This window comes from Euleptes europaea, chromosome 11 (assembly GCF_029931775.1).
Source record: "Euleptes europaea isolate rEulEur1 chromosome 11, rEulEur1.hap1, whole genome shotgun sequence".
NCBI lineage: Eukaryota > Metazoa > Chordata > Lepidosauria > Squamata > Sphaerodactylidae > Euleptes > Euleptes europaea.
The window spans coordinates 58106544-58131231 of record NC_079322.1 but is presented as its reverse complement, the minus strand read 5'-3'; the positions used below and the strand labels follow the sequence as shown (position 1 = coordinate 58131231).

The 24688-nt window shown below is 44.2% G+C and overlaps 1 protein-coding gene across 1 annotated transcript in view; it reads left to right on the top strand.

The window, feature by feature from the left end:
- Positions 1 to 19868, top strand: part of C11H10orf67 (chromosome 11 C10orf67 homolog) — a 67609-nt gene extending 47741 nt beyond the window's left edge. Inside the window, exon 13 of the mRNA XM_056857106.1 lies at positions 19640 to 19868. Coding sequence (XP_056713084.1) covers positions 19640 to 19868 — 229 coding nt within the window. The remainder of the gene's footprint in view (positions 1 to 19639) is intronic.
- The last annotated feature ends 4820 nt before the right edge of the window (positions 19869 to 24688 follow it).

The following is a 24688-nucleotide window of genomic DNA, read 5'->3' as shown; positions in this document are numbered from 1 at the left end:
TCAGAGGAAAGATGGGATAAACACTGTACTGAACTAAAATGAAATCCTATAAGATAGGCCATTGGGTTGCATTCTGCCACTCCACTCACTGAGATGCAGAGGAAGGTTTCTTAGTAGGGAGGGAGTTTCCACACATAGCTGAACAGTGTAGTAAGGTACAACCCCCCGATTGTTATCTCCGTATTGCAGATGGGATTGCTGAGGCTAGAGAGAGTGACTTACCCAAAGTTAGCGATGAGCTGATAGCATATCACACTGCTCTTATTAGATCTGGCATCGCCAAATGATGAGGCTTTCCTTACGCTGCCTGTACAGTCCTATGCAGAGTTACTCCCATCTCATTCCACTTAAGTCAATGTATTTAAAAGGTTGTAACTCTGCTTTGGATTCCACAGTAAACCTTAGGAACTCCCGCATGGAAAAGACACCATTTCATTCTTGAAAGAAAAGGGGGGGTACGCTTGTATTTTGAGGGGTTCAAAGTTTCTTCCTCTGTATTCAGAAGTATACTCTAAATGCAATGATCTTTATTATTATTTTTCTGAATTCTCTGCCCTTGAGAATATGTGTATTTAGCCCTGTACCATGCTGGTTTATTTCAAGGAGAAGGGTGCTGGGTTCTTAGCTTCAGTGTATTGGATGTGAAGAAGTGGTTGATTTATTATTTATTTTATTCATTTGTTTCATTTATATCCTCCCTTTATCCCCAAGGGGCACCAAAAGCAGCTTACATCATTCTCCTCTTCTCCATGTAGCCTCACAACAAGAAGGTTAGGTTGAGGAAGGTTAGGCTGAGAATCTGTGCTTGGCCCGAGGTCACCTAGCAAGCTTCCCTGAAAGAGTGGGGATTTGAACCTGGGTCTGCCAGAACCTAGTCTGACACTCAGACTCGGTGATATTCACTCCACAACTCAGGGAAAGCCACATTCACAATTCTGTGTGTGTTAAGTGCCATCAAGTCGCTTCCAACTCATGGCGACCCTATGAATCAATGTCCTCCAAAACGTCCTATCCTTAACAGCCTAGCTCAGATCTTGCAAACTGAGGGCCATGGCTTCCTTTATAGAGTCAATCCATCTCTTGTTGGGTCTTCCTCTTTTCCTGCTGCCTTTTCCTAGCAATTACCAATCCGCCGGACACTGCTACTGTTAAGTGGATTGGTAATTGGTTGACCAACTGAACCCAAAGGGTGCTCATTAATGGCACAACTTCATCCTGGAGAGGAGTGACCAGTGGGGTACCACAGGGGTCTGTCTTGGGACCAGTACTATTTAATATTTTTATAAATGACTTGGATGATGGAATAGAGGACAGGATAATCAAATTTGCAGATGACACCAAGTTAGGAGGGGTAATTAATACCCTGGAGGGTAGGGTCCGAGTTCAGAATGACCTCGGTAGACTGGAGAGCTGGGCCATAAGCAATAAAATGGATTTCAATAGGGAGAAGTGTAAAGTACTTCACCTAGACAGAAACAACATAAGGCACAGGTACAGGATGGGAGAGAGTTGGCTTGACAACAGTACATGTGAAAGAGATCTGGGAGTCTTAGTGAACCACAAACTGAACATGAGTCAACAGTGTGATATGGCAGCTAAGAAGGCAAATGCAATTCTGGGCTGCATCAATAGGAGTATTGTGTCTAGATTAAGGGAAGTAATACTACCACTGTATTCTGCATTGGTCAGACCTCACTTGGAAAACTGTGTCTAGTTTTGGGCTCCACAATTTAAGAAGGATGTTGACAAGTTGGAGTGTGTCCAGAATGATCAGAGGTCTGGAATCCATGCCTTATGAGGAGAGACTTAAGGAGCTGGGTTTGTTTAGTCTGGAGAAGAGAAGGTTGAGGGGAGACATGATAGCCATGTTTAAATATTTGAAGGGATGTCATGTTGATGAGGGAACTAGCTTGTTCTCTGTTGCTCCAGAGATTAGGACATGGAGTAATGGATTTAAACTAATGGAAAAGCGATTCCACCTAAACATTAGGAAGAACTTTCTGATGGTGAGGGCTGTTCCACGGTGGAATGCCCTGCCTTGGGGGGGGGGTGAAGTCCCCGTCTTTGGAGGTCTTTAAGCAGAGGCTAGATGGCCATCTGTCGGGAGTGCTTTGATTGTGGGATCCTGCATGGCGAGGGGAGGTTGGGGTCACTGGGGAGGTGGGGGAGGTAGTTGTTAGTTTCCTGCATTGTGCAGGGGGTTGGACTAGATGACCCTGGTGGTCCCTTCCAACTCTATGATTCTAGCATGATTGTCTTTTCCAGAGACTCTTGTCTTCTCATAATGTGACCAAAGTATGACAGCCTCAGCTGCATTCATAGTTACTGTCAACCAAAACAGCCATATTTACGTCCATCTCTGGTATGAGGCCTGCACCACAGGGAGGCTTGCAGCTTACCCATTCCTGTGATGCCAGCTGTTTCAAGGTAGAAACCACACATGGCTTCTAAACCACTATCACTGCTCAGGCCACTGGCTCTCTACAGGGAGATCAAATAAAGAATCAACCCCCTGCACAATGCAGAAAATTCCAAACTACCTCCCCCACACACACCCAGTGACCCCTTCTCCATGCCCAGAAGATGGCCAAGATGCCCTCCCTCTCATGAACTGCCTAAGGTCATAGAATCAGCATTACTGACAGGTGGCCATCTAGCCTCTGCTTAAAAACCTCCAGGGAAGGAGCACTTACCACCTCGTGAGAAACCTGTTCCACTGAGGAACCACTCTAACTGTTAGAAAATTCTTCCTAATGTCTAGATGGAAACTCTTTTGATTTAATTTTAACCTGTAGGTTCTGGTCCGACCTTCTGGGGCAACAGAAAACAACTCGGCATCATCCTCTGTATGGCAGCCCTTCAAGTACTTGAAGATGGTTATCATATCCCCTCTCAGTCTTCTCCTCTTCAGGCTAAACATACCTAGCTCCTTCAACCTTTCCTCATAGGACTTGGTCTCCAGACCCCTCACCATCTTTGCTGCTCTCCTCTGGACACGTTCTAGCTTATCTACATCTTTCTCAAATTGTGGTGCCCAAAACTGAGCATAATACTCTAGGTGAGGTCTAACCAGAGCAGAGTAAAGCGATACCATCACTTCACGTGATCTGGACACTATACTTCTGTTAATGCAGCCCAAGATCGCATTTGCCTTTTTAGCTACCGCATCACACTGCTGACTCATGTTCAGTGTTTTGTCTACTAAGACCCCAAGATTCTTTTCGCACACACTACTGCTCAGACAAGTCTCCCCCATCCTATAATTATGCATTTGATTTTTCCTACCTAAATGCAGAACTTAACATTTATCTCTGTTGAAATGCATTTTATTGGTTTTAGCCCAATTCTCCAGCCTGTCAAGATCATCCTGTATCCTGGCTCTGTCTTCTTCTGTATTTACTACCCCTCCCAATTTAGTATCACCCGCAAATATAATAAGCATCCCCTCTGTTCCTTCATCCAAATCATTTATAAAGATATTGAACAACACAGGGCCCAGGACAGATCATTAACATGAATCAGAAAGATTGCTTGTAAAGAGGTTTACAGGTTTCTCTACCTGTATCACTCAGTAGAAAACAGAAGGAGTCCAGTAGCACCTTAAAGACTAACAAAATTTCTGACAGGGTATGAGCTTTCATGAGATATTCTTCAGATATCTGAAGAAGCGGGCTGTGGCTCACGAAAGCTCATACCCTGCCAGAAATTTTGTTAGTCTTTAGGGTGCTACTGGACTCCTACTCTTTTCTGCTGCTAGTGACAGACTAACATGGCTTCCCATTGTGGTGTGTCACTCAGGAAGAGCTATGGATGGAAACATGATGAAGATGCAGGCTCTAGGAGCGTAGTTTGTCATCGCAGGGATGAACAACCCGGTTTTGCAGTATGTCCTTAGTTTTTTGTTTTTTGTTTGTTAGTTTAAACGTTAGGCCGGGGGTTACCTTTCTCAAGCAGCAGCACCCTCTCACTCTGCTTCCCTGCTTGCCGCACAGCACACTGCTTTCGAAACTGTGAGGAGTTCCTAAATCAGTTTGTGATTTGGCAAGGGGGTTGGAGGTCAGCTGTTTAAATAAAATAATCCGAACTCCCACCAGGCGCCCAATCCCAGCCACACGTTTTTAAAATAATGGCTAAAGAAAGCTGTTGGCCAATTACACAGTCTTGAGAATTGAATTTAATCATGTCCTTTTCCCCCTGCAGCTTACATGCCATTAAGGATGAGATGTTTCTTAGACACTCGTTGCGTCAGTCAGCAAAATTTAGACGCTCATTGCTCAGTGATAGGGTATGTACAGACAAGAAACGCTTTGTTGGGTTCATTAACCAGGGGAGCAAAATTTTTGATGTTGTTGCAAACTTGGAGACTAATGAGACTTTTTAATAGGCAAATAGGAGGACAGAACTGGGTTTATTTGGGTTGGATGGCTGCAAGCAGATCACCGGAAAAACATGCTTCCAGACTTCTGTACCAACTCAGATGGCATTCACTAGGCCTGGCGTTTTAGGTGCCAGTATTTACTCAGCATCTGGATTTGTTTTTCTGTCACTGTACCACTGGTCCCGGTTTTCTATTTCGGCTGAAATTGGTTAAAACAACTTGAGCCAAAAGGTAAACAAATCAGGAGGAGGATCAAATTCTGTAATTTGATTTTTATTTTTTTAATGTTATTTGGTCTTTCCTTCCTGAATGAAGACTGTGGTCCTAAGTGTGTGTGTAAAGTGCCGTCAGGATGCGGCTGACTTATGGCAACCCCACCAAAGGGCTTTCAAGGCAAGTGAGAAGCAGAGGTGGTTTGCCATTGCCTTCTCTGCAGAGTCTTCCTTGGAGGTCTCCCTTTCAAGTACTGACCCTGCTTAGCTTCCAAGATCTGATGAGATTCGGCTATACCATTCCGCCTTCCCTCCGTGGTCCTATGTAGCTACATTAAAGTTCAGGGCAATTATAGTACTTCCTGTCTTAAAACTATAGCATGTGGCATTGTAAGCAACAAAAAGGTTTAACTGGTATTCTGTATGTTCCTTCCAGAATTTTAATCCTCTTCATATAGAGCACCCTGTACGCAAAAAGAATCCAAGTTCGTTATATGTGCAGTATCCATCTCTGGTATGTATGGCTTTTTTGTTTGTTTGTTTGAATTAGTGTAACATCTTCACCCACACTCCAACCATTTGATCAGTCAAAGTTGGCAGGGCTTTTTTCAGAACTGTGCATGCATACCAGAAGAACATACTGAATCTGGGACATATCTCTTCAAGAGAATTTTGTTATTTGGTCTTGGTGAATACATCAGAAGTGGGGGAACTGAATATTTAGAAGGAAGTGCAGGGGTCTCATGACTGGTACCTGCACACTAGGACCTTTTTGCACACAAAAAAAGTCTGAGACCATGTGAGTGTGCTTTACTGAATCGAATCGTTGGTCTGCCTGGCTCAGTACTGCAGCCCGCTAACATCTCAAGCAGAGTGCTATCTTGCCTAGCACTACCACTGTGAAGCTCTTTCTAAGAGGAGAGGCCAGGGAACTTTTTGTCAATGAAAGCTAAGGCAAGATCGTAAAATTATATGAGATGATGTACAAACTGTTTCATTGGGTTGATTGTGTCATTTATTTATTTTTGTTTCTTTTGGTAAGGTTGATATTCCCATTAGTCTCCATTGTCTTGTTTTACAATGCCTGGGAGTCGGTAAATGTGCATTGTCACCATCACAATGAACCACAAGTATTCTTTGATGTATTTAATCCATTTCCTGAAATTTAATTGTGCAGTGGTCTTTGAATGGTTTCAATAAGAACATTTTTCATGTTCAGCCCAAGATAAGCTCTCGTGAAGCTGCAAAGACGAATGAAGAAGGCTCAAATGTCTCAAAACCTTCGGTCACAGTAGAAATTCCAAGCATAATGGAAGGTGGTAAGTAATGACGTTTCTTAGAAGTAGAACATATATTAATCATATGTGGTATCAAGCTATCCATCTCGGTCTTTTGTTGTCTCTCTTGTTAACACTATTGTATTAAAGGTGCCTCACCTGTCCAAAATTACATTGGGTGTAAAGGATCTGGTCTGTTAGCAGAGACGTTTTCCATTAGTGAGAGGAGCCTGCTCCCATCTCAAGATGTTTTTCCAACCCAGATACCTTCCATTTTTTAATCTACATTATTTATAGCCTGCCTTTCTCAGTCTAAGTGCTCAAAAAGTGTAAGTCAATGCAGTCAGCAGGATGGAACATCCAATGAGCAATGTAAAAGGATTAGGATTGCAGAAATCTGAGCCCAAATCAGAAATTTGAAACAAAGCTAAAATAATAAGACATGTTAAGCAAAGTAGAAATTACGCAGTAGGATAATACAACAACAAATAGCATGTACTATACCACACCATGTATATACTATACTACACCAGTGTAATGCAGTGGTTAGGAGCGATGGACTCTAGTCTGGAGAACCGGGTTGGTTTCCCCACTCCTCCACATGAAGCCTGCTGGGTGACTTTGGGCTAGTCACAGTTGTGTCCAAACACTCTCAGCCTCACCTACACAAGGGTCATTTATTCATGGCTGTTTGCCGCGGTTTCCATGCTTTGTTGCTGCGCAGCTAATTTTTGATTTTTCACAGCTGCTGCGGATTGGAGCACAAAATTTGCAGCATCCCCGCAGCATCTTAAACCTGTGTTGGTGCGATCTTTGCGCTTGCTCCGCCCTTTCTGTTGCAGAGTTCCATGAAAAACTCCTGGATTTGGATCTATTCTCCCCACCCATGCAGGCAAATTTCTCCTCCCTCCCTGTGACTCCCCGCCCACATGAATGGTGATTGGAGAAGGGGAGTTTTGTGCTCCGACAAGTATTGCAGGCTGCCATTCCACATCCGCAGAACTCTTCCAGCCAGAGATGTGTGCGTTTCGTCTTCATAGGAGTGCAGGGCGGCACATAGCTGCTGCAGATCATACTCTTTGTTCTTCGGAGAGCGAGTGCCGCAGCTTTGCTAACCTAAGCGAGCCTGGTCATTCATTCTTGCAGGGGGGGGGGTGTCTGTTTAGGGGATCATGCTGGGGGGACAGCCTCCCTCCGAGACAGGATGGATCGGCATGCTACAAAGGGAAGGGAGAGTGTTTGGCCATTTATGCATCATGGGAGGTTTTGCCTTGGGTTTTCCTCTCTTTAGATGCACATTTCCCCATCCAAATTATCAAAACTCTGCTTTGGGGGGTTATTGTTGAGTTTAGAGAATTCAGATGAGGAAAATGTGCATCCTGAGAGCGGCAAATCCAAGGCAAAACTCCCTCCCGTCACCCTTCTGAAGAGGGGCAGCCAGCCTGCTCTGGGTCTCCTCCTCTCTCTCCTGATGCACTGGGGCTGGATCGGGGCACATTTCCTCATCCAAATGCTCGAAACTCTGCTTTGGGGGCTTACTGTTGAGTTTTGAGAATTCGGATAAGGAAACTGTGCATCCAGAGAGTGGCACATCCAAGGCAAAACTCCCCGTACATTCGGTTGCATGAAAGCAGAGTCGAGCAGTTTGGTCTCCTGAGCGCTTGCCACCAAGGCTCGCCCCCAAGGCTGCCAGCCCTCTTGGATGGAAGTTCCTGTCACTGGACAGCCGGAGCAAAGTCTGGGAAAGGGGGGAGAGTGTGGCCAAGTATGGGGGGGGGGGGGAGAACAGGAAGCATGGTAAATAGAAAAATTATATAAGGAAACCAGAGGGACTGGTGCTTGTTTTTTGCTCTGGGGCCATGTCCACAGAGGTGAACTGCACAGGTAATCCGCTGGGCAGAGCTTGGGCGGAGTTAGGGGCTGGCATAAACAATGAGCTTGTCGGAAGGGGAGGGCTCCAGCAAAGGGGACAGACCAAACCGTTGTACTGCATGCTTTGTTCCCATGAAAAACCGAAACTACTTCAAGATTGACGGGGATGACTCGCACCCATTAATTTTTTAAAAAAAATCAGGGTTTTTTTTGCTCCACGGCAAGAGAACAGCAAAATCTTCTGTGAAAAGTTGGCCAAGGTGTCTGTCGTGGGGACAGGAAGGGAAGGAGATTGTAAGCCAGTTTGATTCTCCTTAAAAAAGATAAGAGAAAATCGGCATATAAAAATAAACTCCTCTTTAAAGCAACTTTCTGAACCTTTCCATTATACTATAGTGCTATTTAGCTGTATAAAAATGCCCTCTTGAATAATTATGTTTTACATAGTTTGTGGAAAGCCAGGAGATTGGGATCCTTTGTAACCTCATCAGTTAGGCCTTTCCATAAGGTGGGACCACAACAGAGAAGGCACCTCGAAGGGCAGTTTTTGTTCTTGCCCATTTGCTTGGTGGAACCTGCAGAAAGCCCTGCTCAGATGAGCACCTGTTGTGGCAGAGCATAGGAGAAGCAGTCGTGAAGATACAAGGGTCCAAGGCTATGAAGGGCTTTGTACGTGATAGCCAAGACCTTGAATTGAACCTGGTAGCTGATGTGCAGCCAACTGAGTGATTGCAGAATGGGAGTGATATATGCATGCTCTGCTTAGCTTCGAATAATATCTGAGCTGTGGCATTCTGTACCAACTGAAATCTCCAAGTTGACTTCAAGGGAAGACCTATGTAGAGTAAATTAACAGTAGCCGTCTCGATGTTACCATGGCATGGATCCAAGAGGCCAGATCAGCCAAATCAAGGCAGGGGACTATCTTCCAAGCTAAAATGAGATGGAAGGAAGTATTTATTGTGACTGGATTAATTTGCTTCTCCAAGAGTAATGCTGGGTCCGGGATAACCCCAAGGCTCTTAACTGAGTCAACAAGAGTCAGTTGAACCCCATCGAAGGTGGGAAGCACAGCGTCCTTCAAGATCTCTGCCTTCCCACCCATTGATTACTCTTGGCTTGTTTAAAATACCTGTCTGTCCTGCTTTCTCATGGGTAGTACAGAAGCATGCGCAAAAACATTTTAGCAATTCACAAGCATGTAAAAAATGTTGGGGGAAAACACTATCAAGGCTGCAGTCCTAACCAGTGGAACAAGCCTTACAGAATTCAATGAGATTTTATTCTAAGTAAGCATGCATAAAAGCAGGCTGCAGAAGACTCAAACAACAAATCAGAACATTAGTTAATAGATAAGGAAACAAGATAAGATTATAATCAGACAATAAGCAGGAGAGGGACAGTGAAAGCAGTTCTCCCTGTTTGCTGAGCTGGGCAGAGACCAATCTGTAAAGCAACCCCCAATTCCCGATTACCCAGGGTCAAGGCCTCCAGAGTGAAGGCAGTTCTGACTCAGGCCTACCCTACTTGTGAGCAGCAAGCTGAAGGTAGTTTAACAGCCATGTATGATAGCCGGCCAGGGATTTCATAAACAGGCTGTTTTTGCTGTCTATACAGGAATACAGAAAGGGGCGTTACCAGCACCTGGCAGCAGCCTGAATAGCCCAGCTTAGTCTCAGCTTCTCAGGGCTGGGAAGCTAAGCAGGGTTGGCCATGGTTAGTACTTGGATGGGAGACCACCAAGGGTTGCTATGCAGAGGAGGAGGAAGAAGAGTTGGTTTTTATATGCCGAGTTTCTCTGCCTCTTAAGGAAGAATCAAACCGGCTTACAATCGCCTTCCCTTCCCCTCCCCACAACAGACACCCTGAGAGGTAGGTGAGGCTGAGAGAGTGTGACCAGCCCAAGGTCACCAAGCTGGCTTCATGTGTAGAAGTGGGGAAACAAATCAAGTTCACCAGGTCAGAGTCTACCACTCCAAACCACTGCTCTTAACCACTATTCCTATGCATGTCAATCTCAGTATGTTTGATGGATTTATGCCCAAGTAAATGTGTCTGGGATTACAGTAGCAGCTGTAGAGACATGATCAATGGACTTGATCATAATTTGCTCCCTTCCTCACTGGGCCTTCTTTTGCATTATCACTAGATGAGCATTGATAAAACAGGATGGGCGAGAGAGAGCATCTAAGCCCCTCATTGTGTGATAGAAACCACAGTTTCATTCTATGTACTCAAGAGGACTTTTCTCACAGTCCGCCTGGCAAGGCGTTGTTTGCACTGTAATCTTTAGATACAGTCTTAATGAGCAAGGAAGGCATGGATCCCTCAGATAAAAGCGCTGAACAACAGTGACTCTTTACGGCAGCTGGTCAATAAGAGAAAGCACAAACAGAAGTATCTGATGCACAGAAACAACACTAACTATTCTGTCAGATTACTTTGTTTGTTCCTATTTCAAATAACTTCATCAGCCCAAGAAGAAGGGGTTAAGAGGAAGGTCAGATCTGACAGACCATTCCAAGCCCATGACAAGAAAGTCTTAATAAATTTGAAATCCATATCCCGCTCATTACTGTTAACCTCTTTGCAGCATGAAACTTAGAAGTGGCATGCGTATGATTTAGCCATTGATCTTGTCTTTGGAGCCATGGAAAGTTGGGCCGGAGAAGAAAACAAAATTGCAACTATCAAATTGGGGGACAGTACACCCTAGGAAACCTTAGCAACATCTGCCAGAGAGCTCCGTTCATCTTAACTCTTCCCCATTGGAGTCAATGAGACTTCAAAGTGGCTGGATCATAATTTGCTCCCGTTCCAAACTGGACAGGGGGCGGGGTTTCCCTAAACATCTTGCAAGGCTGCTGGGCTGTTGTGAGCCAGCTGTGCCCCTTGAACTCCTGTCGAAGCAGATATTGTATGGTGACGGGGGCTCATCAGTGGTGACCTCTTTTCTCAGAGCCGCACCAGACCGCCAAGTTCTTTCAGGTTCTACATTTTTATAATTTTTTTAAAATCAGAATGGGTGTGAATCAGGGTGGACTGGTAGATAAGAAAGGGAAAGGATTGGTGACCTGTGTGAACAAAAGAGAAACTTACTCTCCGCTGGATGAAGCCTGGAATGATACAAGATTAAGTGCTGCTTTTCCTCTCCTGACCACTGCATTATTTTCTCTCTCTGTTGGATATGGCTGCAGGTCATGGGTGTTTGGAAGCATTTGTGGTGAATGTCTGACCTTCCTGGTCTGTACTGTGCAGCTCATCTGGCTTTCTGTCATCTGTCCTGTGACCTGGGGATTCTGTCACTCCTTAAACGTACACATCTGTTTGGCAGAGGTTCCTGGGTTTCTTTAAGTATGAAAGCTTAGTTGGTGGTTCCATTAGTTGGTGGGCATCTGACCTCAGTCTGTCTGTCTGTCTGTCTGTCTCTCTCTCTCTCTCTCATTCCCTTTCTCTCTCTTTACCTCTTCTTTCTCTTCATTCTCACTCACAATTTATTTATTTATTTCCTTTCTTCCTTCTCTTTGCTGTAAGTTTCTGGTTAGCTTTGGAGCAAAAGGGTAAGGTAGGTGAGATTTTACTTCTGTTGATGGTCTGTACATTTGTTAAAATGAAAAGCAGTAACAAAAAATGTGATGGTTGGGAGGAAAAAATAAAAGAACATTTGTCTGGAGAAGAAGTTACTTCCCAGCATCAACTTAGCGCAATACAGAAGTGTGGGTTGGTGGAAATTATGTAAACTGGTTATTGGTAACTAATGCCCATAGGTGAAGCCGAAAGGGTCCTTTTTCCTCCCTCTCCCTTCTTCCTGTTGCTTGCCCATCAAATGTAGGCTTTATTTGGTTTGATTATCCCTTTCATAAATTCATCTGGCAACCTTATTAGTCTCCATGAAGGAGGGTAATGGAAAAATAGAACATTTCTTCTGATAACTGCCTGCAAATGCAATAGAAAAGAGCAAGAGTCCAGTAGCACCTTAAAGACTTCTTGACCTATGGCTCAAGAAAGCTCATGCCCTGCCAGAAATGTTGTTAAATCTTTAAGGTGCCACAGGGTTCTTGCTCTTTTCTACTGCTATTGACAGACTAACAGAGCTACCCATCATGATCTGTCTGCAAATGGACACATGCTTGTTCTTGTCAGGGGTCTGGAGACCAAGTCCTATGAGGAAAGGTTGAAGGAGCTGGGTATTAGCCTGAAGGGGAGAAGACTGAGGGGTGACAGAATAACCATCTTCAAGTATTTGAAGGGCTGTCATATAGAGGATGGTGCTGAGTTGTTTTCTGTTGCCCCAGAAGGTCGGATCAGCACTGATGGGTTGAAATTAAATCAAAGGAGTTTCTGTCTAGACATTAGGAAGAATTTTCTAACAGAGTGGTTCCTTGGTGGAACAAGCTTCCTCGGGAGGTGGTGAGCTTTCCTTCCCTGGAGGTTTTTAAGCAGAGGCTACATGGCCATCTGTCAGCAATGCTGATTCTATGACCTTAGGCAGATCATTAGAGGGAGGGCATCTTGGCCATCTTCTGGGCATGGAGTAGGGGTCACTGGGGTATGGAGGGGAGGTAGTTGTGAACTTCATGCATTGTACAGGGAGTTGGACTAGATGACCATGGTGGTCCCTTCCAACTCTATGGTTCTGTTATTATTATTATTTCAGGAAGACATAACATGGCAGGAAATTCTAGCCATGCATTCCCTAGCTGTAGCCCAGTGTCCCCAGAACAAGGAAACTGTAAATAGTATTCTGTCAGACAGAAGTCTGTTGCAAGCTGTACAGGCCAATAGAAGTGAGTCAGCTTGAAGAGTATGTGTGGCTAACCCTTTGGTAGTCAACTTTCTGCTCTGGAATTTAGAGTTGCAGAGGTAAGTGGACCTGGCAAAAGCAACCCCAGTCCTTTTGGAGGGGCATCCTGTACTCACCCCCGCCAAAAAGCTTGGAGGGGCACTACCCTTCTTTTTCTCTGATGCATGCAGAGTCATAAAGGCAGTCACATAAATGGGGGCCTATGATTAAAAGCACTTAACTGTTCCTTCCTAGAGAGCAGGCATCAGAATTGCAGTCATATTTACAGATGAGAAATACAGAGGGGCTACTGTGCCCTTCTGGCAGTTCAGCCCATTCCATCACTAGCCTGTCTTTTTTGCAGACCTTTGGAGCTCATGGCTATAGGTTAAGGATGCCAGCCCTCAGGTGGGGCCTGAGGATGCCCCAGAATTACAGCTCATCTCTGGACTACAGAGATCAATTCCCCTGGAGAAAATTGATGCTTTGGAAGGTGGACTCTTGGGCAGTGTACCCCACTGAGGTCCCTGTCCTACCCAAGCTCCATCCCCAAATCTCCAGGTGTTTCCTAACTTGGATCTGGTCACCTTATCCCCCATCTCACAATGGTGGCCAGCTGGGACCTGGCAACCCTAGTATAGATGGAAGTCACGAATGCTTAACAACCCATTCTCACAAAGCAAGAGGGCAATCAGGGCATCTTTTCAAAGATGCTGGTATGGCGTCATCCTGTATCTTTAAACTGGAACAAGAGATGATGCTATTAAGAGAGTTCATTGACAGTTATGGATAATTCTTGAGAGAGGCATGCATCAATTCCATTTATCTTCTGAAGGGAGTATATTTTCTTCCGGTTCAAAGTGTCTTTTGGAAACATACAGTCCCTCCTTCTCACCACCGGAAGCTACCAGAAGAATGGGGAAAAAAAGGGCCTGTTGCTGGTGGCCAGGTCACCCAGGATCAGGGCTGGCGTGTGAGCTTCATCTGTTGCCACCCCTATTTGCAGCAATTTATATTTCCCCATAAGAATGAATTGCAGCCATTCACTTATAGGAGGACAGTAAAGGCATGCACTCTGGGATGGCATCAGGGTAAGGGCAAAACCTGCCTTGGTCCCTGACTATTCATGGCTCTGGATTGCGAAAGCAGGCCTTACCCTTTCTCCACTGCCAACCCAAACTGCCACTCATTTTACTGAGAACAGAGTACAAGCCACTAAGAACAAAGCCCGTCGCTATTTCTGTAGCTCTGACCTAATTTATGCTGCTTGGTTATTTTGGGAATTGGCTTTTTTATATATCAGATCTTATTCTTTTGTTATGGCTTATTAGAAGCAACAGTTGTTGATCTAAACTGAACTACCCTCCTCAGATTCTCTATTTTCAGTTGTTAATTTGCATTAGAATCATTAGTCCATAGGTACAAATGAATTGGCAGTGCTGGTATAAGGGAAGTAAGTGTTCGCTATCCACCTTTCTGTTTTAATCAGTGTAATAGCCGTGTTCCAGAATGTTGAATAGCCAATTGGCATTGAGTGTGTACTCTTAGGAAAATTCTCCATGAGAGTTTTGCCAAAGTACACCACCCCAGCATGCGTCTATGAACTTTATTTTATTTGCTTTATTTATAGTCTGCCTTTCGTACAGGGACTCAAGGTGGATTATACAGAGTAAGTCACTACAATCAACAGGATAAGACATTCAATAAACAATGCACTAGGATTGTAGAAGCCAGAAACCAACCAGAAAGGATTGAAGCATAGCATAAGTATTAACATCACACATTAAGCAGTGCAAAAATTCATAGTAGCCTCCTACTTGCAGTAAGCTATACCCAGCAGTATAGACCACAGTCCCTAACCAATTATCCAAGCAAGTTTGTAAAACCATTTCGTACAGTGTAATCCTATTACCTATGTAAATAGGCCCTCTTGAATAATTCTGTTTTGCATGTTTTGCAAAAAGCCATCAGTTATCAGTCAACTCAGTACCTTTTCATGAAAATGTTTGTACCAGCCAACTAAAAGATGACTATATTTGTGTTGTCTTTCAGAATAAGCCCTCAAACATTACCAAAGTACATAAGATTGGTTATTGCAAATAATCTATTCAACACTGTGACCATTGTCTAGTTTAAAAAAACAACAGAAGTTCACTTGACATTTAATTAGTAAAGTCTCAGATAGTCACAATTAAATTTCAGCAGAGTCTGCCACTCCTGACATGACAGCCCCGTCAAAGTCAGAAGGATTTATGTAGCTTTGGCTTCCAATTATTCTTCCTCTGAGCTTATTTATTAAGTAAACCAGTCTCCTGTGCTGCTTTCAGCAGAAGGCACAGGAATGCCAAATCTGAGAGCTGCAGTGACAGTATCTTATTGAAACATTACAGTGATAACTTTATCAGCTGTCTGTGACATGGGGTGCCACAAAGCCGCTTCGTGGGTCTTCATCAGAGGTATCTACAAATGTTTCAGATAAATTGTTTGTTCATTGCCAAAAGAAAGCCAGTGTTCCCTTAGGTCTTATATCTGCTTCATTCTTGGATTTAACTTTTAATATATATATATATATTCCCAGTGTTTTGAATTTGTTGGGAGCTAAATGACCAAAACTCCCGCATTAACGTGAGTAGTGACACTTTAAATGGAATTTTTCATTCAGACTTTGACATTAAACTAGAAAGGCCCTTTGGCTGTGACCATACAAGCATAATAAATCGTGTATGTTTGCGATTCTGAATGAATCTGGCCCATATGCTGCGCGGCAAGGCTACATGAATGAAGCATTTACCAAATCAGGCCCACCACATTAAACAGAAAAAACAATCTTTATTCATGGTAACTTATCAGTTTCAATTAATCAACCTTAACAATGGAAATTCTGATGTGTTCAAGCAACTTGAAAGCAATAGGTCATCTCCAGGGCAGCCATGTTGTGTCTTTGTGCCGACGCCTTCAAACAAAGCGACATCTCCAATAAATGTCCATGCACAATTCCATATTGCTGGCTTGGCCACTTTTAAACATCTCTGCGCACCTCAGCCTCTAATGTGTCCCCGTCTGCAGAGATGTCTGGTGTTTGCTTGCGGGTTTTGCCGTCCCGGATAGAATTGTTTGCTAGTATTTTTGGAGCTCTGTTAAGTTCAGACAAAGGAAAAGACATTTCCATTGGATGACCATCCTTTCAGTTTCTCTGCTGCTATGTGAATAAGCATTGTGCAGACCATTCCAATGGCATTGAAAGGGGGTAACCATTGGCTTGATTTGGTTACACGGTTTCCTAAAGCACTCCCTCCCACTGCCTTAGGGTCTGTGAAAGGTCCGTGACCTGTTTAGAACTGCCAAGTGAAATGTCATGTCGCCCCTCCCAAATGGGAGTATCTGCATTCATTTGATCAGTATAAAAAATGATTGGGGACGGCGAGATCAGTGCTTTTGAATTGCAATTTATAGCAGTTTACAAAAATGCACATTGTTGGAAAAGAAAACATGGAAGTGTTGCTTTCTAAATTGCATTACCTGTGAAATGTCATTAGTCTTTTTTAGGATATTTGCATCCAATTTTTGCTATGAAACTGAAGAAAGACTTGAATGGAAGAAACTGCCTCCCCCCCCCATTGTGTTAATTATTACTGTCATAGGTATTACTCTGATGCCAAAACTAAATACAGAATATCTGGGGAGTTAAAGTTTCATCTTCTTTTACAGATTTCAACTCTATTAGGACTTATTTTTTTAAAAAAAGACAATTGCATGGCAGTAACTTCTCCAGAATGATCTTATGATTCTATTTCCCTGCTTAAGATTTTATGTGCAACTTTTTAAAATGCATTTCCCATTGGATCTCTTGCATATATTTTTGTAGGTGTTAATTTGTTGTGTACAGCTAGATTCATCTTTTGCACAAGTCAGCCCTCTCCAACCCCCTTTTTAAAGTGTCCAAAATGTTTAACCCGTTTGTAAAAAGAATATATTGCATCAGGACCTCTGAACAATGTCTCATTTGCCAATGGAGATGTAGTAAGTAATTGAAATAGTTTGGGATCACATGGGGGGGTTAGAGACATTCCTTCCATTTATTCCTGCTCTGCATAATGAGTTATGTGTATTAATATCATCTGTGACTTTTTCTAAACCAGGCGGGAGAAGCTAGCATTGCAGATGTGCGCGCAACCAGCAAGTTGCAAACGGGCTGGCTGAGGTCGTTCAACGGGAGGTGGTGGCGGGTTGCTAGCCTTTTCTCTGCCAAGGAATGAGGAGCTTGTCTCACCTCCCAACTGAGGTTATTTATTGGGATCCCCTTGGGGACGCTGTTGGCACCTGCCTCCCAAACCCTGGAAAGGTTCAAAGTAGGAAAGTAGTATTTCATGAACTGCCACACTGGTGGCATCACCTGATTAACTGCTAAGCCTGAAGACATCACTTGCCACGCAAACAGCGACGTGCGGAGAACAATGAGACGTTTGCACAGCAGCTGGAATAGGAACCAGCATGTAAACGAACGCAGTAATGTGAAAGGAGAACATCAGACTCCTTTCTGCAGTGGTTCCCTCTGCCTAAGAATTTTAAGCTGGATCCACAATAGAGCTGCTGCTTTCCCCCCTTTCTTTTCCAGTCCAAAGTGTCCATTCTTTTAATATCTGCATCTGGCAGAAATGCAACAAGTGTAACTTTTCCCTGCATGGAGTGCAGAGGTGGGAGGGGGGGCTGCACTTGCTGAATTTCTGCCCATCCTACGAGTAACGCTATCGCTGCATCTGTTGAAACTGTCTTCCATCTGTCTAAGGACCATTTGACATTGCAAAATTTCAACACAGACGCCTTCTCTGGGTTGGGCTCCTGTGGATCTGTACCTCTGCTTTCCTCCAATGGAAGGAGCCTTCCCCTGTTGCAAGATACTCTTTCATTCCAGTGGGGTAACAGTTTTACTCTGTTGCTGCAAAGATGAACATAGCAGCCAGCATGGTGTAGTGGTTAAGAGCGGTGGTTTGGAGTGGTGGACTCTGATCTGGAGAACGGGATTTTATTCCCCACTCCTCCACATGACCGGCGGAGGCTAATTTGGTGAACCAGGTTAGTTTCTCCTACACACAGAATCATAGAATCCTACACACAGAATACACATGAAGCAAGCTGGGTGACCTTGGGCTAGTCACAGCTCTCTTAGAGCATTTTTAGCCCCACCTACCTCATAGGGTGTCTGTTGTGAGGAGGGGAGGGGAAGGGAAGGTGATGGTAAGCCGGTTTGATTCTTCCTTAAGTGGTAGAGAAAGTTGGCATATAAAAACCAACTCTTCTTCTTCTTCTTGTGGCACCCTAAAGATTAGCAAAATGTTGTTCCAGCATAAACCTCTTTGGATGCCATGAATGGATGCTCACTGAGATGCTCACTATGCAGTTGTTTTATAAACCAGCAGAGTCAAGGGGCCATGAAATGAACATAAGAAAGGCCATGCTGGATCAGACCAAGGCCCATCACGCCAGTCTGTTCACACAGTGGCCAACCAGGTGCCTCTAGGAAGCCCCCAAACAAGACGACTGCAGCAGCACCATCCTGCCTGTGTTCCACAGCACCTAAGATAATAGGCATGCTCCTCTGATCCTGGAGAGAATAGGTATGCATCATGACTAGTATCCATTTTGACTAGTAGCCATGGATAGCCCTCTCCTACATGAACATGTCCACTGCCCTCTTAAGGCCTTCCAAGTTGGCAGTCATCACCACATCCTGGGGCAGGGAGTTCTACAATTTAACTACATGTTGTGTGAAGAAATACTTCCTTCACAAAAAGGTGTCATATACCCTCCACAGGATGCAAAAGGAAACCACATTCTAAGATTTTAAAAAAATGTAGTCTGAAATGAACATTCAGACCACCCCAGTCAGTAAACTCATATAACTGCAAATACCATCTTAAACTATGAATACAGTGCAAAAGCAAAAGAAAATTATTTATGCTGAGATAAACATTGGGAACATTAAGTGTAAAAGAACTTAATTGGCAGGCATGCATGGGCACAATTTGGACTGGGAACACAGCCCATGGGAGAGAGGGCTTAAGCCCCATTCCATCTTTACAACCTGAAACTGTTCCATGGAACCACTGTTTGCCCCATTTTGTAAACTTACATGTTCTGAGTGCTACACATGTAAGTTTCCGGCAAAGGGCAAATACTGGGTTGCTGACTAGCCTGGAGAAAAATGCCCTGTCCTTTTAATAGAAGCTGAATGTGTGGAAATGGGCAGCTGAACCATTTCATGGCATTGACATAAATAACATTACCTGGTAAATAATATTCTATTAAGCCTCTATTCAAAGGAGCCCCGTGGTGTAGAGTGGTGAGCTGCAGTATTGCAGTCCAAGCTCTGCTCACGACCTGAGTTCGATCCTGATGGAAATTGGTTTCAGGTAGCCAGCTCAAGGGTGACTCAGCCTTCCATCCTTCCAAGGTCGGTAAAATGAGTACCCAGCTTGCTGGGGGTAAAGGGAAGATGACTGGGGAAGGCACTGGCAAACCACCCCGTAAACAAAAAGTCTGCCTAGTAAATGTCGGGATGTTGTCACCCCACGGGTCTTCAGGAATGACCTGGTGCTTGCACAGGGGGACCTTTACCTTACCTAAGCCTCTATTCAAGGGACAGGACACTTTTTCTCCAGGCCTGTTGGCAACCATAGTTAGGTGGCAAGTGCTAGAGTGGATGGGACTGGTGAGGACCTCTCAAACCAGTAGGCAGTGAGGAGCCCTAAGATAGGGAGGAGCTGTGGCTCAGTGGTAAAGCATCTCCTTGGCATGCAGAAGGTCCCCGGTTCAATCCCCAGCATCTCGAGTTAAAGGGATTAGGCAGCTAGGCGATGTGAAGGACCCCTGCCTGAGACCCTGGAGAGCCGCTGCCGGTCTGAGTAGACAATACTGACTTTGATGGACCAAGGGTCTGATTCAGTATAAGGCAGCTTCATGTGTTCATGAGTGAGAACATAAGAACAGCCCTGCTGGATCAGACCAAGGCCCATCAAGTCCATCAGTCTGTTCACACAGTGGCCAACCAGGCCACTGACTCTCTACCCCAGGAGTACTCCATATTAAACCCAAGGTTTCTTTCTTTTCTTTTTCTCAGCTTCAGAGTCGGAGGAGGAAATGGAGGAGTCGGAGGAGGAAATGGAGGAATTGCCTCTCTTGCCATCACCAATTTCTTCACACCAATAGCGGAGAACCACAAATGGGAGGAAAAAGAGAGAGAAATGGTGGGTAGGCTGAAAGGATCCACCTTGTCGTTTGGTCTCTCGCAGAGGGTCTTTCTTCTGTCTAGGGAGGCTGGATACTTTCGCTCTCTGGCTGACCTCTAGGGACATCTGAGCAAAGTAGGCTGCATAGGAAACCATTCCTCCTGCGTATGCCCTTTCCTGGTGAAGTTTTCAAAAAAGATCCCTCTTTTTTGCTAGCAGTTTGTCCAATTCCCTCAGAGAAATAGCTCCGAGTTACATTTGTAATGCAGTGTGCTGGTCCTGAATAAAGAGGTTGACTTCAATCACCAATCAACTTTGTGTCTCCAAGATATCGTAAAATATCTGTTGTAAAGTTAAAATTGGGATTTGGAACCAGGCTTGCAAGACTTCAGAAAAACATTCCCTCTGGCCCCTCCCCACATTACCCAGGCCCGCCAAATCCCACAACGCTGTTCATACAGTGTTGGTTCTCTCTGTGTGTGCCCTACGTTTATCCCATGCTTCATGTTTGTATATTACTTCTTCCTCCAGGGGGCTCTGGGCAGTGTATGTGATCTTCTCTCTTTTATCTTCAGAAAAGCCCTCTGATGGAAGGTGGGTTAAGACACAGTGACATGTCCCCCTTCCCTTCAGCTCAATAAAGGGGCCGTTGAGTTTGCCATTGTACCTCAGTGGCGCTTTGACCAGGGTGACCGGGATCCTTGGCATTGTCTCTCCCTAGCCCCCCTCCCCTTGTCACCTTTCTTGGAATCTTAAAGTGAATTTTGTAAACCCAGTTTTTGCAAGACCTTGCTGCCACTAAATCGCAGTTTTGCAACAGAAGAATCCCTCTGCAGTGGCTGTTTTAACAAGTTGGATGGCTGCTGCTGACCCACCTAAATCCAGGGCTGGTTCTCATGCAAAAGTTCATCACTTGAGTTTTTCAGGAGCTTAAGTACCCTTCATAATTGGCAGTTGAATCAGTACAAAAAGACCATCAAAAGGTCAACGTGAAAGTTCTCTTGGTAATGGTTAAGGTGGCCAACAGGCCAGGAGGAAAACAACATCCCTTTAATATAAGCTTAATGTGTGGGAATGGGCAGATGAAGCTTTTTCATGGGATAAAGGTAAACAACATCAATGAGTAAATTTCATTAAGCCTACATTAAAGCAACAAGTCTTTTTTTCCTCCAGGTAGTCAGCAACCCTAATGATGGTATGTCCTCAGTGGCCTCCTGTCATTCAATCACTGAGTGTTGCACGTCATCACACGTGCGTGAATTGGGTTCTAGTCTTCACCACCCTGCACATATGGACACCATGTATGTTGAGATGAGAATAGTTACTCACCCGTAGTAGCACTGGAAGCACGATTTATGTCCTCATTCCCTCCAGTGGTTACCCAGGCAGAACCAAAGGCACATTGGATGATTTCATTCTTTATGGTGGGCGGAATTCGGAAATGTTAAAAAAAATATATCCTTGTGTTTTATCTTAGCAATCACTTAAAAAATGACTGATTTCAGTTTAAGTTAACAGATTGAGTGTTATTTCCAGCAAGGGCTTCAATTATTTTAGGGTTTAACTTCAAAACTTCTGCCCAATGTAAACTCTTATTCATGAGTCATATAAAGTGATCACGAAGAGCGTACCTGAATCTGTGCAACGTGACGTTCCTTGACCATTGACAAAGGGAGGGATGAAGCAGCCATTACAACCATGGGAAAACTCAGTTTCCCATAATTGACAGCAACCTAGCAATCAACCATGGGGAAGGAAGCAGACGGGCGGCCATTATACAAGTCTACATTGTAAGTACTTTTAAAATTCTCTGGAGGGCATTTTTTTTTTTTTTTTAGGTAGAGCCCCCAAACTCACAGCATAGCTTGAAGGGACTCTCCTTGCACAACCCCTGATGTTTGGTTAAGATTGGGTCAGGGGGTCCAATTTTATGGGGTCTGGAAGGGGTCACCCCCTCCCCCACAGAGAAGTATGGTAAAGTTTACAATGCTTCTCTATGGAGGGGGGTGACCCCTTCCAGACCCCATAAAATCAGACCGCCGGACCCAATCTTCACCAGACTTCAGGGGCTGTGCAAGGAGAGTCCCTTCAAGTTATGCTGTGAATTTGGGGGCTCTACCTCAAAAAATGCCCCCCAGGAGCTTCCAAAATAAATCCCCATAAATGGGCCCGAATTTTTCCGGTGAACCCGGAAATAAGCCGAATACCCATATTTACCAGTATGGGTATTCGGCATATTTTGGGTTTACCCAAAAAAACCGGGCCCAATAAACCCAAGCCTGAAATTTCCCTATTATTATTATTATTATTGCACAACTCTAGTTGTGAGCAGAGCTTTGACTGCGGTACTGCAGCTTACCACTCTGCCCCACGGGGCTCCTGTTAGGCAAAGCCTGTGTACCTCCAACTTTACAAATTATGTATTCAGTTCCTTTTAAAAATCAGACTTCCAATTATTTTCTACTGTGTCTGATGAAGGGAGCTTTGACTCTCAAAAGCTTACACTCTGAAACTCTTGTTGTTCTCTAAGGACTGGACTCCAATCTAACTTTTTAAAATCGCTTTTACACCTCAGAGACACAATATTAAAACATTCCCCCTTCCCTCTGCTGCCCAGTAATTAACCAAAAAGAGAACCAATGGGCTTAGGGCATGAGGGTTGCCAACAACCTGGAGAAACAAATGTCCCATTCCTTTGATAGAAGCTGGGTGGGATGCTGTTTACGTCCTTGCTATGTAAAGCTTTAGATGCCCACTTCCAAATACGAAGCCCCTTTCTCCCTCCAGGCTGTTGGCAACCCCACAAGGCACCAAGTCCAGAGCTCTAAACCCAGGCATCGGGGAAATGCTCAGAGGTTGTGTTTGGGAGAAATGGCTTTTCCCCCCATGCCCATTCACACAATGGTCTGCTGTAACACTGCCATTCTTCAGCCAACAGCTCCTGCTCTGTGTGCCACCGGCTCTTCCAAAGGATTGTTGCCCTAGAAACTTGGTTTCAATCTCCTGCTATATATCAACAACCTTGTTTTAGCAGTCCCCTGGCTGAATTACAGTTACACAGTTTGGCGTTTCTTTCAAATTTCCTCCCAGCACTTGGGCCAAAGAAAGGAAATTTTCTCCTTTAGAAATGAATTGGCTTAATTAGTAAGTAGATTAATGGCAATGGCTGGTGAGTTGGTTTCCAGCAGAGTTTCACCAGAGAGGGTTAATCGGAGTCAGGGCTGGAACCTTTCCCAGAACTGGCTGCCAGCCATTTTCCACCAACCAATCAACCCCAGAAACAAACGCTCCTCGCAATACCTACCAGAGAAATTGAGCTGATGGGTTTTCTTGGAGAAACACCAGCAAAGCTGCCTAAACAAGCGGCTGATGCGTTGCAGGGTTATTCAAGCGATGCCTGGAACCTTTATCTAACAAGAAGGCAATTCCTAGAAAGTTTGACATGGAACTGGGTTCAAAACTCAGTTCATTAGGGTGCCTAGGGCAGGTCATTATTTTTCTTTTCTTTCGTTCTTGGTACTTCTTACCCCTTTGTAAAACGGTTAGGAATGACGTATCCCACAAGGCATTGTGAAGACCAGTGATGTGAAGAGTGCAATCTTTGTCCCTGACTTAAATAGAATTTAGGATAGGTGCATCCAAACACCTCCATTCAAAGGGCACACTTTAAGCACCTTCTTATACGCTGGAGTCAATGTCCCAGTTACTTAAAAAGAACTTAAGACTGATTCACACACGCAAGTAAATCAGAGGAGGTCCCACTCAGTAATGCTTTAATCAGCACCCCACGACTGGCTGGTGTTCATGTGAATTTGCCCAGTTGAAAAACATTGCATTCAAAGTGGTATTAGCCGATGAAAAAGTTTCCTTGTCATGTTTGATCTGTCATGATCCTGCATGATCTGCTCCATGTGTAGAAAAGAGCAAGAGTTCAGAGTCCACACGTGCACGCCATCATTGGTCTGCCACAGCTATAGATAGCGTGTACGTGTGTACACACACAGCCTTATTTTCATGCAATCATGTTCACACATTAACTCCACTAGAGGCTTGAAAAGTGCAGCTAAAGTAAGGGGTTGTAGCTAAGTGGTAGAAAAACCTAGCTGTTGGCTTTAGTAAAGTCAGGCTTTTCATAGGGAATTGGCTTGATAGATCAGTTTGGATATTTTTTTACATCAGAAAAAGACGAAATTACTCCAAAATCAGAAGCTCCAGGTTCTGACAAATAAATGGTGTGATCTTACAAGACGAAGAAGATTTTTTTAAAAATTAGATTTTAAAACCAGGCGACAATCTAGACTCGTTTCCCCAGAGATGAAACAAGAACTTTTAAACAAGAGCATCCACAACAACAACATTGCTTGTTATGTTCTTTCCCATACTGATAAAAAAACGCATTCATAGTTTAACTAGCAGCTGCAAAAAAATAAAAGTCTTGCAAAATAATCCCTGCTGAGAAATGCATATAATAGGAAAAACAGATCGCCTGGACAGCAGCGTAATTAATGCCAGAAAAGGCCAAGCCGGTTTCATAGTTTGTCTTTTGAGGATATCAAAACGAGACCTCGTGAAAAATGACGCATGCTTTAGCATTTCTGAAAGCTGGCAACTGGCAGAGGCTCTCCCCCTCCCAACTCCCCCCTTTCTCTCTCTCTTTAACTTTCTGCCTCTGGACAAAGGGGTCGGCAGAACTAGCTAGGTTGTAATGAGTTCTGTGTCCCAAGCCCATTAAGGGCATCATGGAAACATATTGTATCGAAATAGTTTGGAGGAGAATACTGGGGATGAAAGAGAATGGGTGCTTTGATCAGCTCCCTGGGGTCCAGAGTGCGCACAGACCGGCTTGCAAGGCCGCATTCAGCTCCAGCGAGACACACTTACAAGACCATTCAATGTGATTTGCATATCTGTAATTTATCACATTGGGTCCTCCGAATATT